The 14,198-nt window shown below is 40.3% G+C and overlaps 1 protein-coding gene across 1 annotated transcript in view; it reads right to left on the reverse strand.

Moving 5' to 3' along the window:
- LOC104287168 (chromosome unknown open reading frame, human C9orf3) overlaps positions 1-14,198 on the reverse strand; it is a 221,923-nt gene that overhangs the window by 99,103 nt on the left and 108,622 nt on the right. The window contains 1 exon segment of the mRNA XM_009885835.1: positions 1,800-1,843. Coding sequence (XP_009884137.1) covers positions 1,800-1,843 — 44 coding nt within the window.

The following is a 14,198-nucleotide window of genomic DNA, read 5'->3' on the forward strand; positions in this document are numbered from 1 at the left end:
TGTCAATCCTGTTCTCGTTACAGAAGTCTCCCATAAGCCAAATTTTACTCCTAGCTACACTGGTTTGCCTCTGTTGCCACACCTGAGGGAAGGATTTGGCTTGATTCTCTAATACTAATTTCTACAAGTGATTAATATTGTTCAAGTAAGAAGCATTTAGTTTAAACATTAAAATTTTACTTGGGAGAACTGCACAATTCTGGGAGGATTTGTGTGCTACAAATTTTGTTGCTCTAATCTTGAAATGCATTTCATTGCTGCAACTGAAACTTTGTGCGAAAAAGCACTCATCAGATGATCTCTAAAATTATTTCGTTTTTATCTTTCCTCCCTTTGCTTTTACCTCAGACTACTTTTTGTGTACTAGCAACAGAATACATTCAAGAATGAAAAAACATCTTTGTAGCAGGTAAGAAATAAAGGGCTTCTGTATATCCAGATGTTATATTATTCTTGGCATTGCTGTTGATATCTGCACCCAAGGTAATTTTGGCAGTAGACAGATTCAGATATGCTATATGTGTGATTGCAAAATGAATTACCATAGATTTGAAATTTTGTTCATATATTCTGGAGTGTGATGCAATGCAAAAGGAGACATACTTCTTTTACGTTAGTCTCACTGAAAGTTTAAATATTTTGGCATGTTTCTAGGTGCAAAATCAGATGCTTATTCAAGTAAAATTTTGCACTGGGTTTGGACTTTAGAGAAACATAAGTGAAAAAAGGAAAGAAAAAAGAGATTTTATTAACAAATCAATGTATAATCAGGCCATTAAATAATCCACCTTCTCATATATTCCATTTAATATTCCTAATCGTATTTGGGCGGGAAACCCACATCCAATGACATAAACAAAAAATCATCCAACGGTACATCATTGGAAAATGTAACACCACCCAAACTAAACTCATGATGCCACAAAACACATTATCTCAATGATAACTAGTTTCTCTGTCCTTCACCCCCTAAGAACAGAAGTGTTTCACTAAAAAACTCAATACATTTGATTTCTATTAATATATTCTCTCCTTTTTTTTCCAAACTAGTCACCCAGATTTATGAAGACTTTTGGAATCCTGCTCCTCACAATTGCATTTTTCAAGTGAATATGCTATTTTTAAAAACTATAGCAGGTAAAGCTCCACTGCAAAAGAACGTGTATTTGTAGCAGAGTCTGTAGTAGCACAGAACAAACCAACAGATAAGCAGGAGTGGATTCAAAGCTCTGCTAAAGACTAGCTGTATCATCGTCAGCCAGTCACAGTCACATGTAGGAGTATTTTGAAGGACATGTCAGGCAATTAGTGCTGGATTTCCATTAGTGTTTTCCATCCTTCCCTGTTTGACATACTGTATGACAGGAAGGGGATGGTACCAGACTGCTGCTTGAGAAAAATCCATCTTCTCTGGTTTCCCAGATCCATGGCAAAGCTCTGGCCTCCTTGCTGTAGGGTGCCATGTGCCAAAAGCAGCTGGCAGAAGGATGACAGATTAATTTGAGTAGGCAGCTGTGCCTGGCACTTCAGATCACACAGTGAACACAGGACCTCACTGATCACCCTAACGTGCACGTTAAAGGTGCTGCTTGGGGGGAGCATGGGATTGCAATAACACAGCATGTCTTATATATTTGGTGTATATATGTATGGGAATTTTCAGAGAAAGATACACACGCACACTTGAAAAAAACAAGCAGAAAAATACTAAATGAAATCCTACTATTTCTGGCTAGCACAGCTGACATTAAAATATGATTTATACTTTCTTTCACTTTTTTAGCCTGGTTCTCACTTACTCTTTTTGTTCAGGGTTGTCTTCCAACAGCATGCAAAGAAAATCCTGGAAAATGAACAAAGCACCACAGTTAGTATGTTTATGAAGACGTAACTCTATGTCTGCATTCCTAGTGAGCAATGGATTCTTAAAGACTGCAGATAACAGAATGAAAAGAAAGAAGTTTATATATCCACTATGGTGATTACTGCTCAGTTATTTATACAACATACATTATGTTTGTCAGTTTTCCAACCCACTCAAGCAAAAAGTGACAATATTGAAAGAAAATGAGCTTGAAAAGCCTGACGACTATTTTAACACAATTCCACATTCCCACTTTTATTTAGTCTATAGTTTACACACAGACTATATTTAAAACTGTTAAAGGCTGCAGATTCACATAGTCAAAGGTTAAGAAACACCATAATTAAGGGTGTTTATGCTTTCTCCACTGTGCTTATGTTATCGTGCTGTCTTTAATTATATAACCAGGTAAGGCTTTTTTTTTTTTTTCCCTTTATGCACATACCTGATTGGAAGATCACACCTACTCCTCATTACATGGCAAAATAGACAATGTTGCTGCCAACCACTCCAACTAAGGAGTAAATTCTTCAAAGAAAAGGTAGCTAGAATTTCTTTCATGGATTTACAAAGAAGGTGCAATACCAATGGAACGTTACTATCCTCCTCCCTTATAACAGTATGATTAGCCCTCTTTTGAAAGTTACACCTGCCATCACTCAAATGTTCTTTGGCATCTGATGCTATGCATGACCTAATTTTAATGACAATCACTTGGACACAATGCACTCCTCTGAAGAATCTCATAAGAAGAGGATTTATTAATATGAATTATTCATTTTTGTGCTATTTCATAAAGCAATACATCCACTTTATTAATAATAATCTTTGTGGAGACAAGTTTCATAGGCTAATGATATTCCTCACTACAATCTATGAGTGCAGGCTGATTTCTGATTGCAAGTACTTGCTCTCTAAGGTCTTGAAGAATATTTCCTAAAATGCAGAAAAACTTTTACTTAGGGACTCTGCCATGGCATTCAACAAAAGATGCTGTTTCCCTGTCTGATTATGGCATTGTCAGGGAATCAAAGAAAGAGAGATTCCACAACTGAAACTACTGGCAACACAGTTAAGCCTTCCTCCTTTAGATTATAAGTGAGATTCAGGCTATGTTGCAGTGGCTGCAAAATTTGCTTACAACAAAAGGTAAATTACACTGTGCTGGGCTCAATGTTGCTGTGGCAAGGATGCCACCATTAACTGTGCCAGGAGTTGTTCTGTCCTGACTACAGTGTATTGCCGACATGATGATGAAGTGTGAAATCCCTTTATTCCATACTACTACTTGCAGTTCTGTACCATTATTCTATACGTAAACAAAGAACTAGTCTCCTTACACTTGTGGAAGCTTTGCTGGAGGTACAGAGTAAGCTTATACGGAAATAAAGAATATGAAAAGATCATCATTAAAGTGTGTGAAAAGTAATACTGAAGTGGTCACCCTTGACATGATTTTCAGCATCTCTGTATACATTAATGCAGGTAGATTTCCTGATTGGATTGCATCACCTTTTTATAATCAATCCCACACTACACTTGAAGATACCTAGAATCATGGAATCATAGAATCGTTTTGGTTGGAAGAGACCTTTAAGATCATCCAAGTTCAACCATTAACCTAGCACTGCCAAGTTACCACTAAACCATGTCCCTCAGCACCACATCTACACATCTTTTAAATACCTCCAGGGATGGTGATTTCACCACTTCCCTGGACAGCCTGTTCCAATGCTTGACAACATTTTCAGTGAAGAAATTTTTCCTAATACCCAATCTAAACCTCCAGTGCAACTTGAGGCTCTTTCCTCTTGTCCTATCACTTGTAACTTGGGAGAAGAAACCAACCCCCATGTCGCTACAACCTCCTTTCAGGTAGTTCTAGAGAGCCATAAGGTCTCCCCTCAGCTGCCTTTTCTCCAGGCTAAACAACCCCAGTTCTCTCAGCAGTTCCTCATAAGACTTATGCTCAAGACCCCTCACCAGCTTCATTGCCCTACTCTGAACATGCTCCAGCACCTCAATGTCTTTCTTATAGTGAGGGACCCAAAATCGATCACAGTATTTGAGGTGTGGCCACACCAGTGCCAAGTACAGGGGGATGCTCATTTCCCTAGTCCTGCTGGCCACACTATTCCCGATACAAGCCAGGATGCCATTGGCTTTCTTGGCTACCTGGGCACACTACTGGCTCATATTGAGTCAGATGTCAACTAACACACCCAAGTCCCTTTCCACCAGGGAGTTTTCCAGCCACTCTTCTCCAAGCCTGTAGCATTGCATGGGGCTGTTGTGACCCAAGTGCAGGACCCGGTACTTGGCCTTGTTGAAGCTCATAGCATTGGCCTCGGCCCACTGATCCAGCCTGTCCTGATCCCTCTGTAGAGCTTTCCTACCCTCAAGCAGATCAACACTCCCACCCAACTTGGTGTCCTCTGAAAACTTACTGAGGGTGCACTCAATCTCCTCATCCAGATTGTTGATAAAGACATTAAAAAGAACAGGCCCCAATACCGAACCCTGGGGAACATCACTTGCGATCACTTTCTCTAATCAACTAAGCAGGTCACCTTGTCATAGAAGGAGATCAGGTTAGTTAAGCAGGACCTGCCTTTCATAAATCCATGCTGACTGGGCCTGATCACCTGGTTGTGCTGTACATGCCACGTGATGGCGCTCAAGATGATCTGCTCCATGACCTTCCCCATCCCTAAGGTCAGACTGACAGGCCTGTGGTTCCCCAGATTCTCCTTCTGGCCCTGGTAGATGGGTGTCACATTTGCGAGCTTCCAGTCAGCTGGAACCTCCCCAGTTAGCCAGGGCTGCTGATAAATCACGGAAAGTGGCTTGGTGAGCACTTCTGCCAACTTTCTCAGTACACTTGGGTGAATCCCATCTGGCTCCACAGACTTGTGTGCATCTAAGTGGTGTAGCAGTTCGCTAACCATTTCCTCTTGGATTATGGGAGGTTCATGCTGCTCCCCATCCCTGTCATCCAGCTCAGGGGCCTGGGTACTCAGCAAACAACTGGTCTTACTATTAAAGACTGAGGCAAAGAAGACATTAAGTACCTCAGCCTTTTCCTCATCCTTGGTTACTATGTTTCCCCCCGCATTCAATAAAGGATGGAGATTCTCAGTCCTCCTTTTGTTGTTAATGTATTTAAAGAAACATTTGTTATTGTCTTTTAGGGCAGTAGCCAGATTAAGTTCTAGTTGGGCTTTGGCCCTTCTAATTTTTTCCCTGCATAGCCTCACAAAATCTTTGTAGACTTCCTGAGTGGCCTGCCCCTTCTTCCACAGGCTATAAACTTTCCTGTTCTTCCTGAGTTTCAGCCAAAGCTTTCAGTTTAGCCAGGCTGGTCTTACTCCCTGCCAGCTTGTCTTATGGCAAATGTGGATGGCCAGCTCCTGTGCCTTAAAGATCTCCTTCTTGAAGAATGTCCAAAGAAAGGACCCTTTTCCCCTTCAAGACTGCCTCCCAAGGGACTCTGTCAGCCAGTCTCCTAAACAGGTAAAAGTCTGCCCTCTGGAATTCCAAGGTGGCCGTTCTACTACCCCCCTCCTCACTTCTCCAAGAATTGAAAACTTTATCATTTCATGATCACTATGCCCAAGATAGCCTCCAACCTTCACATCACTCCCTTCTCTGTTCATGAGCAACAGGTCTCGCAGGGCGCCTTCCCTAGTTGGCTCACTCACGTGCTGTGTCATGAAGTTATCTTCCACATAGTCCAGGAACCTCCTAGACTGTTTCATCTCTGTTGTATTGTATTTCCAGCAGACATCTGGTAAGTTGAAGTCCCCGACGAGAACAAGTGGTAGTGACTGTGAGACTTCTCCCAGCTGCTTATAGAATATTTTGTCTGCCTCTTGATCCTGGTTGGGTGGTCTATAACAGAGTTGTTGGCCTTCCCCCTGATTCTTACCCATAAACACTCAACCCTGTCATCACCATCATTAACCTGAAGACAATCAAAACACTCCCTAACATACAGGGCCACTCCATCACCTCTCCTTCCTTGCCTATCGCTTCTCTAGAGTTTACAGCCATCCAATGCAGCACTCCAGTTGTGCGTATCATCCCACCACGTCTCTATGATGGCAACTATATAATAGTTTTGCTGCACAATGGCTTCCAGCTCCTCCCGTTTGTTGCTCATGCTGCGTGCAGTGGTGTAGATGCACTTCAGTTGTGCTATTGATCATGCCACCTTTTTGTGGGGGAAGCCCTAATTCCTACCTGACCATTCCCAGGTGCTTCCATGATTTCTAGCCCATCAATATCACTTGTGTCTTTGCTATCACATGGCACTCCATCCCCTACGTCCACAGGGATGGCAGACTGAAGTGGTACCTCTGGTATTAATACCTCTGGTATTAGAAGTGTTTTCATATTCTGTATATTACACTATGAAATTAAACATCTCCTTTGTGATTAAAGCTGTCTTCATTTTTCCAAATATCTATTAGGAATAAGGCAGTAACCATCGTTCTACACACTATCTTAAAATTATGATTAATCTATTATATCTTATTTTAACTGCTTCTATTTTGATGCTCCAAAACAAAGTAGGAAAACAAATTACCACTTACCTCATATTTACATGTTTTTTAACATTTGCCTATTATCAAGTCTGTATGACACATCCCATTATCGGTCTAACTTTTCAGTTCCTTATAATTTTGCCAGACTTTAACCATCTGGAGTGAAATTTTTTCCTCAGGCTATTTTTTAATTCCTCCTGAGATGAAATGGTTTAGAAGTGTCCAAGAGAAAAGTTAGGGGGTAATGTGGGTTTTTTTAAGCTTCAACATCATTTTTTAAAGAGGTTCTAATGACCTCACACTTTGAAGCATAGACTTGTGGCTGACCAGGGTAATCATAAATAAATCCTGAGTCAGATGATAAAACAAATTATAGTTTGTTTTTTGTCTTTGCTGCAAGTAATTCAATGAAGCCAGAAAGAAAATATGAGTTAGAAATCACATGCCACCACAGTGCTGCATTATTAACGAACTGGCTTATATTCAAATAATTAAATAATCTCACTTCCCTACATACTGCTGTTGTTCTCCCCTGGCTGGAAAGCCAGAGGCTAGAAAACAACTTTTCCCTATATAAAGAAACTGTTATTCTGCAGTTTGTGGAATTTTATTGACGTTTGGCCAAACTGAAAAAAGCCTTTGAAAAATGAGTTCACACACGTTTGCTAAGGATTTGCTAGACCCTCATAATTAAATTCCCTAAAGACTCTTGTCTGATCTCACCATAGTCCAGACTGAAGCCAACAATTTTAATCACAACTGCAACTCTGGGCTGCTGCTGAGCAGATCAAATCTGGATACAGACTGTGAATTGAGATCAAGGAGAAGTTTTCTTCGCACTGTTAATGCATGTAGCCTGTCTGAGTCACAGGCAAAGAGTGGAGATCCAACATCTGCAAAGTAGGCTGAGAGAAGCAATTTTGAAAACCCTAGGAATGAAGGCTACTTGAAGCAGTAACTAGATAGATCTGGGTTTTTATTTCATGACTAAAGATGCTATGCTATTACTCCAATTTTGTCTTGAACAATGACCAGCGTGTTTCTACTCAAACTGTTTTGGGACATAAGACAGGTACCTCTCTCTGATCACACATGTTGATATTAAATAAAGAACACTGATTATTAAAAGACAAGTTATATCCTTTTTATGAAAAATTCAAATCTAGATATTTCAAGTACTCTATGACCAACAGATACTTTCAGTTAAGAGCAATGGAGATTTTGTGACTAAAAGTGATACACCTAAAAGGACATTCAGTTGACAACAAATAAATTCCAAATGCACTTACATCCAGTTCCTTACAGAAACTACCCACTCAAAGTCTAACTATCCCTAACAATTATGCAGTTTGTAAATGACATAACTAAATGGTAAACTTTGTCCCTTTTGGGTGGTAAAATAAATAATGAGCACCCATCCTAAGATCCTGTTTATTTGGAATTCCCTCCCCATTCATCTTCCTGGCTTTAATTTAACAAAATCAGCAACATGTTGAAATCCTTCTCTTGGGGTTTTGGTAACAAGCCCAGAATGTCCCTCCAAAGAAGAGAACTTCCTACCAAGAGTAAGCAAGATTCCCCAACTATATGTTCTTTTATCAGGTAGCAAGCACTCGTCAGACAGCTTAACAGTTTAAGCCCCAGGTGATGGTGCCACTGACTAGCTTCAGTCAAAAGCAGAATTTGTTGCCCATTTACCCTGTGCCAATGAAATGCATTCAGATCACTAGCAATTCCCTACAGAAAAAAGACCAACTATTGTGGCAAACAAGAAAACATAGCACATAGGAGGATGTGACAAGGATTTCTGGTAAATCTTCTTGTGGATATTTTAGGTGGTATCAGTTCCCCAGATGGCTTTTCCCTGGCATTTCTCTGACTGGGGTTATTGTCCCTGCGTAGCACAGCAGCCGAAGCCTGAACTGCCCAAATTCACAGTCCAGTGCTTTTACATACACCAATCTTAGTAAACTGTCCATACTAACAAGACTGAATTTGTCCTCTTAGGTACAGTGTGAATAACTAAGGGAAGCAAGTCTTAAATCACCACAGCTATATTAGCAAATAGTTACTGTCAGGGCCCCAGGTCTTTCACAAAAAAACGTTTTCTTACATGTCGTAACACCTCAGAGCACGTAAGTCCATTCAGGGACCAGATAAGTTGGGAAAAGTATGTTGACTGTCACTTAATTCACTGAACAAGGTGTTGGCATTCCTCCTTACCTGATTGATGGGAAGGTTCAAACTAGAGCCCAGGCAGGGAATTGAAGGCATGCAGCTTGAACATGCCTTCTCCTCACGCTTTGACACCAGAGCCCATGTTGTCTCAAACTCACTTGAAATGTTTTAGTTTCTTCAGAACTTACACAAATTCTCACTGTCACTAAAAATACTAAATATACCATCACCTAAAAATTTGAATTAAACACAGATTCGTTCCATTTTACATGTATAAACATGGCAGAACACACACATATACCTAGGAAAAAGATGAGGAACTAGATTTGTTATGTATCAATGGTTCTACATGGAGCCTCAATTGTTCTTTGGACTTCTCTTTAAGACCATCCAGCAGAAAATCACGTAAGATGCATTTGACTAATTTTTTAAAACACATCTCCCTAAATGAAACAAAAGCTGAAGCTGTGATTCAGTATTAATAAAACCCACAGGCTTTGGGAGTGCTCCCTGGTCAGAATTAAAGAACTTACCTTTTTTCCTATCAAATGATACCATGTAACAAGCTACCATGTCATTTTAAGATTGAAAGATGCTAAATGGAAGCTAAGCAAATACAAAAACTTAAGGTCAGCAGAGGAGTGAGAAGCTACTGTAACAGAAGGGGAAATTAAAAAAGATACTCCACAGCTGAAGACTGAGGCTCAAGACAGTAAGCTCAGCAGCTATGGGAAAGGTTTGTGTACGTGATCTGAAAGGTGCAAGACACTTTCAGATATATGGGTCACTTCACTGATAGAAGATAATTATAGGTGTAAAACTTACTGCTTCTTTTAAGATCTTTATACTTGAGATAAATGATACCAAAAAGATACTTGTTTTTTTTTATACAACTATAGCGTTGGACATTAAAACTGTGTGACACATAACTGACATTTTAATCACTCCTCTGTATTATACATAAGTATAAAACATCTGGGCTCCTCTTAGCTTCACTACTCTCTGCTTTCTTCTCCCATTCCATTTCTATCTCTACTGAATTCTGATCTCTCTGTCCTTTAAAATACATAGTTTATGTTAAATAATTATGAAAAGGGTATATCAGAAAAAAGAAATAAAAAGATTTCTCAACAAAAAAACCCTTTGCCTTATACCACGTTAATGACTTCTACTAACCTAGTCTTACTTATACTTCAAGCACAATATTTCATACATTCTTGCTTTCAAGATACTTGTACTGAAATAGAGATATGGCCTAAAGCTAGTCAGATTTTTATATATGAACACAATGGGTTGGCAAAATGTGCAAGTTAACTAACTGATTCATACATTAGTCAATTGTCACATACATCAGCATTTTAAACACAGTCTCATGTTAAAATGTCTGACCTAGTGAAGCAGTGTTTTTTACTGTCTTAAACTTAAAAAGCTGAACAGAAAGAAAAGCATACTGCAGGGTAAACAAAGTGCATATGAACAATGAACAGAGAACAAAATACCAAGCAGCTGCTTCATGAGAGCAACACCTATTCCACATAAATGAGGCAAAAGTCTTTGGAAAAAAAATACAAAAGGACTGTGATCATGTGGTAATTAAAGGTTGTCTCACAATGCATACTGCTGCATGGCTGCATGGTGGACAGCTAAAAAAGAAGTAGGAATATGTTCATTCATGCAAGTATCGGAACAGGAAACAAACTCAATCTGAGTAAACCTGACCCATCTGTTTTTGGTTTCCGAGCACATGAGACTGTAGAAAGCGAAGACCCCGTCCTAGAGGCTGCTGGGGATGGGACAGCGCCAGAGTCCCCACCGTGCCAAACTGCAGAGACATATTTTTCCTTAGACTGTTACCTGAAGAAAATATTCTAGATGTTGAAACATCAAAATACATGCACACTGCATGCTTAGACTTCCAACTCTAGTTACAAGAGTTCTACAGTCTAATAAATAGTTGATGGCGATTTGTGTGTCCAGATACCAATTTTATAAAATGATGATAATGGTATGTGCCCATGCAAATCAGCGTGCAGGAACATGTTGATATAGGTGCATACACGGTGGGCTTGGATCCATACATCTGCCCGTAAAACTTTTAAGAAGAGCACAAATTATGATTTTTTTTGAATTGCTGCCTTCTTAACTGTCATTTTACTATAGCAAATTATAACCCTATCAGATGAATGAACACTACAGACCTTGGGTTATTATTACAGCAGACAGAACTACATGAAAATTAAAGTCTGCAAACAATTCAATTCCCCAGGTGTTCTTATTTCAATGTCAAACTGAACAACAGCTTTAACTGTGTTAGGAATATCAGCAACTTGCACTCCTTTCTATTTATTTATAGTCAGGAACACTCCACTCATTATTTAAAAAGTTCATTCAAAGCAGTTAGTAAGTGAATTCTCTCACAGAAAGAAAAATGGAAGATTTTTTTTAAATCCTTCTCAAGGATTCCAGACTTGCTTTACTCTTCTGCTGCTAACTCAACTAAAATAAACAAAAACTACTATTAAAAACGTTCTGAGCATGCAATCAAAATGAAGGAAAAAGGAAAACTGATTAATGTTTCACATCTGAAGTCATTTCCTTGCACCTGTGGCTCCCATCTAGGAAAAATACTACAAACACCACTGAAAACAAGACTAGTATTCAGAACATGGGCAATTATTTTCACTGTTTTTACTTTCCCCCATCCCCACAATTCCTGAAGCTGGGAACTTTTACAATTATTTTGGACAAGGTGAAAGTACCACAGTATGATATTTAAACTTACCATTTGAACCTCTATTTATTTTAAATATTTTATTCATTTAAACACTGACAGCACGTTTGTTCAAGAAGGAACTTGAATAATAAACTTTGTACTAACTTGACTTCATTGCTTCTGCATTTGCAATTCCTGATGTGACTGCTTATCTACCTAAATGCATTTACAGTTTTATATAGCTCTAACCCCTTGCGTTTTTAGCACAGTGACCAAATAACAGGATGATGTTAAAATTCTCTTCCCAGCAACTTCAACAGGAGCAGGATTTAGGTTGCTGTGAAACAAGGTAAAAGCGCAAAAAGCACACAATCAACGTTATATAGTACACAGCTCTTTCTCCACCAAATCAAGTATCTTCAAATGAAGAAAAGTATCTTTTTTTTTACCTACATTAAATATATAGCTATGGACGTGGATGTATTACACATAGTCAAATAAAAAGTAGCCTAAGAAACCTGAAATAAAAGCATCACTTACTCTTACTTGAATAATTAAAAAAACAACAATTTTTTATCCAATAACCAAAATGGTTGCTTCTGAGTGCAGAAACAACACACAGTATTTCATCTTATGAGACTGGAGTTAGATAAGCTACAAATTGACATTTCATAGCAGAGTGCTAGACAAAGGGAGAAGTCTCTAGTAGATGAGTAGTTCAATTACAAAGCAATCTAGCTATCATATGGTGTGCTAAGACATTTTGCAGCATTTGAACAGTCTACTGACACACTCATCTCACATCAACCAGGAGCAACAACTTAAGTTTTTCCAAGCAAAATGCAAGCACCTTTCTTATGACCAGATTAAAACACTGGGTTGCTTCTTGTTTTTAGCAGTTTCATGATTTCTGTAATTTTCTAAAAGTTTCCAGCTGTGTAATAGTGAAGCGTCATATTTATGGCTTTGGACACCATAATGTAGACAAGGCTCATACAGGCACTGGCATTTTCCAGACTATGCCTAACACAACTGCTCAGAGTCTCAGTAACATGGCACAGGAAACAGCTGCAGCAGTGGAAACCTTAACTCCCTTAACACCCCAAACCTTCCTCCACAGGGCAGAGCTGCTGCATTAGAGCTACTGCACCTAACTTCTGGGTGACTTCACATATGAAAGAATCCACAGGTCTGTGAGCTATTTGTAAGATACATGGGCATACATCTCACCCCATAAAAATGAGATTCAAAACAGCACGCACATGAGCAAAGAATCACCGTGGCTGGAAGAAACAGGAAAGTGTGAGACCCCCTTCCCTCAAAATCAGAGGCCCTTCCTCTGGGTTGCAAGGAGACATTTATCACCATCCTGAGTCCCCTCAAAGATTTCAACCATAACTCCAGAAAAGACAGACTTCAGCAAAGAAACTGGTTTCAGAAATTCACTCACACCCCTTCTCTCTCATCCCCTGCCCCTCACTCTGATCACACTACTCTTCTAGTGACGCCAAGTATTTGTCATGTTATGCCTTTTGTTCCAGGACTGTTTTTAACTGTGATGAGTTCAGTGACCTGGTTCACAGACACCCCCATGAATGGTTGTTTTCACAGCATTACTGGAGCCACAAGCTGTAGTGCCATGGTGAAAGCCAGATTCATCACTAATGATGGGATTTCTTAGATCTTTGAGTTCAGAAAGCTATGTCATTCCAGCACCAGGGAGTCTGAGAAAGAGAGAGACTGGTGGAACCATATTCTGCCCTCCCTGAGATAGTAACAACCGTAAGGAAAAACCCAAGATCAATGGGATCCTGTATCCTCCCCCCAATAGGCTGAACGCGGTAGCTTAAAGGACAGGAGCGAAAAGAGGCAGGTCCATGCTTGGGGCAGCAAGCGAACCCCCTCCTTGCTCAACCCACCTTTCCAAGTGCCTCTGTACAATGGGTATGAGGCTCTGGATGTAGAAGGCCTGTCAATGGATGATGATGTGGATGACAGTCCCTCTTCACCAGAAGTGCTGCCAGGGTCAGACAGGCCTACCGCTGCCACCTTCATGGGGCAAAAATGATGGGTTATAGCTGTAGGCAACTTCCTTCTGAGCAGAACAGAAGGTCCAACATGCTGGGCAGACCCTCCTCTTAGGGAAGTATGCTGCCTCCCTGGGGCCTGAGTTAAAGACATCATTAGGAAATTTCCTAGCCTGGTACAGTCCTTGGACTATTACCACTGCTGCTCTTCCATGTTGGTGGCAATGAAGCTGCAATGCCTAGTCCAAGAGGGATCAAAAGAGACTTCAGGGCATTGGGATGGTTGGTAAGGGAGTCTGGAGCACAGGTTATTTTTCTCCTCCCAGTTGTGGGCAGTGACATTGGAAGAAACAGACGAGCCCAGTCTATCAATACATGGCCCTGTGGCTGGTGTCACCACCACAATCTTGTTTTTTTCCGTAACGGGGTGGCCTACATGGTGCCAGGCCTGCTGGTGTCAGATGGGGTTCATCTTTCTGAAAGGGGGAAGTGGGTCTTTGCTCACGAGCTAGCAGGGCTCATTGACAGAACTTTAAACTAGGCTTGAGGGGGTATCAGGCTTGCCCGTGACAAGTTGTGGGACAACAGGCAATGGTTACAGGGTGTAACCAATTCAAGCCATGTATCTGAAGGGTAGACTGTTCAGTGGGTGAGGAATTGGTTGGATGGTCGGATTCAAAGGGTAGTGGTCAATGTCTCAATGTCCAGATGGAGATCGGTGACATTTGGTTTCCCTCAGCAGTCCATACTGTAACCAGTAATGTTCAATGTCTTCATCAATGACATAGACAGTAGGATTGAGTGCACCCTCAGCAAGTTTACAGATGACACTAAACTGACTGGTGTGGTTGACACTCCTGAAGCACGGG

This window comes from Charadrius vociferus, unplaced genomic scaffold (genome assembly GCF_000708025.1).
Source record: "Charadrius vociferus isolate BGI_N301 unplaced genomic scaffold, ASM70802v2 scaffold235, whole genome shotgun sequence".
In the NCBI taxonomy this organism is placed as follows: Eukaryota; Metazoa; Chordata; class Aves; order Charadriiformes; family Charadriidae; genus Charadrius; species Charadrius vociferus.